Here is a 1,520-nt window from a genome sequence, read left to right as displayed (position 1 = left end):
TGCCACTATAGTCTGAGTTATGCGCCGCTCTGGCCTAAGCGCCTCTCTAGTCTGAGTTATGCGCCGCTCTAGCCTATGCGCCGCTCTAGTCTGAGTTATGCGCCCGGCCCGCTCTGGCCTAAGCGCCTTATTAGCCTGAGTTATGCGCCGCTCTGGCCTAAGCGCCTTATTAGCCTGAGTTATGCGCCGCTCTGGCCTAAGCGCCGCTCTAGTCTGAGTTATGCGCCGCTCTGGCCTAAGCGCCTTATTAGCCTGAGTTATGCGCCGCTCTGGCCTAAGCGCCGCTCTAGTCTGAGTTATGCGCCGCTCTGGCCTAAGCGCCGCTCTAGTCTGAGTTATGCGCCGCTCTGGCCTAAGCGCCTTATTAGCCTGAGTTATGCGCCGCTCTGACCTAAGCGCCGCTCTAGCCTGAGTTATGCGCCGCTCTAGTCTAAATGTGCATTTGGTTATTTTTCAAGGCAAAAAATGCCATTCCAACCCTAACCCTCCTCCCTTATAAAGGAGCGCCTTATTAGCCTGAGTTATGCGCCGCTCTGACCTAAGCGCCGCTCTAGCCTGAGTTATGCGCCGCTCTAGTCTAAATGTGCATTTTTGCCTATTTTTCAACAGCACCTTCCTAATCTCTCCCTAATCCTACGTAGAGCAGCGAAGGGGTTCTGGCGGAGTGGGGGTTGTTTCCTTCGGCCAGCGAAGCTCATATAGATCCAAAGCTAAAAATCCATAATGTGAGCCACTATTCTTGGTGGGCGTGGCCAAAAAATGGCGGTACCGATGCTATGGAAAAGGAGTACTTAAAATGCCAAACACTTTGTTGCATGTGTCACAAAATCAAATCTGTGGAAGAACAAAGAGCCAAATATGCCAAGGAAAGAGAATCAAAAGAGTACAAATCAAAACAAGCCGAACAAAGCTCGCGGCACACGCGGGTCGTGGGGGCGAAGCTCGGGCGCCTGAAAGCGGGCGCGTCGGTGCTGCCCCACGCCGGCACCGACAACCTGCGGCTGCGGCACCTCCTCACGCTCCGCGACGGCTGCGGCGCCGGCGAGGGCCGGGGCGACCGCGCGTGCGTCTTCCTCAAGGCCGGCGACGCGGACGCGCCCCGGGGCTACGTCGAGGGCCGAGCCATGACCTTCGACGACAGCTTCAAGCACGCGGTCCTCAGCGGCCCGCGCCACGTCGAGACGCGGGAGGCGCTCATCGTCGAGGTGCTCCACCCGCAGCTCTGCGGCAACGGGCCCGTCTGCCGGGCGCGCATGCGCGCGGCCGACTGGGCGAACTCGTAAAGACGCGCGAACGGCGTCAAGGGGTAATAAATAGTAGATTTATATCCCCTTGACGGCGTCTGGCGTTTCCGTCAACAAAAGCTCGCTGAAGAACTGCCGCGAGCGTCGAGACGCTCCTTTCCTGTCGTCGCGGGAAGCCCGCACCGCCGGCCCCCGCACCCGCCGCGCGGCCCCCGCACCGACGCCGGGGGCGTGCCCCGTCGTCGGTCCGCGCGGAGGAAGGCGCGAAACCCGTCA

General features: G+C 59.8%; 2 protein-coding genes across 2 annotated transcripts; both read left to right on the top strand.

The window, feature by feature from the left end:
• Nucleotides 1-75: 75 nt before the first annotated feature.
• AURANDRAFT_35624 (hypothetical protein) lies at nt 76-390 on the top strand (the record flags this gene model as incomplete). Its single annotated transcript, XM_009045087.1, has 1 exon — nt 76-390. The coding sequence occupies one exon, from the start codon at nt 76-78 to the stop codon at nt 388-390; it is 315 nt and encodes a 104-aa protein (XP_009043335.1).
• Nucleotides 391-866: 476 nt separating this feature from the next.
• Nucleotides 867-1,283, top strand: AURANDRAFT_69321 (hypothetical protein; the record flags this gene model as incomplete). Its single annotated transcript, XM_009045088.1, has 1 exon — nt 867-1,283. A coding segment is annotated over one exon (417 nt), but the record flags the coding sequence as incomplete, so codon positions are not given.
• Nucleotides 1,284-1,520: the final 237 nt, after the last annotated feature.

The sequence above is a fragment of the Aureococcus anophagefferens genome (genome assembly GCF_000186865.1).
Source record: "Aureococcus anophagefferens unplaced genomic scaffold AURANscaffold_1408, whole genome shotgun sequence".
Classification (NCBI taxonomy): Eukaryota; class Pelagophyceae; order Pelagomonadales; family Pelagomonadaceae; genus Aureococcus; species Aureococcus anophagefferens.
Note: the sequence above shows the minus strand (reverse complement) of the source record. Positions and strands in the feature narration are given on the sequence as shown.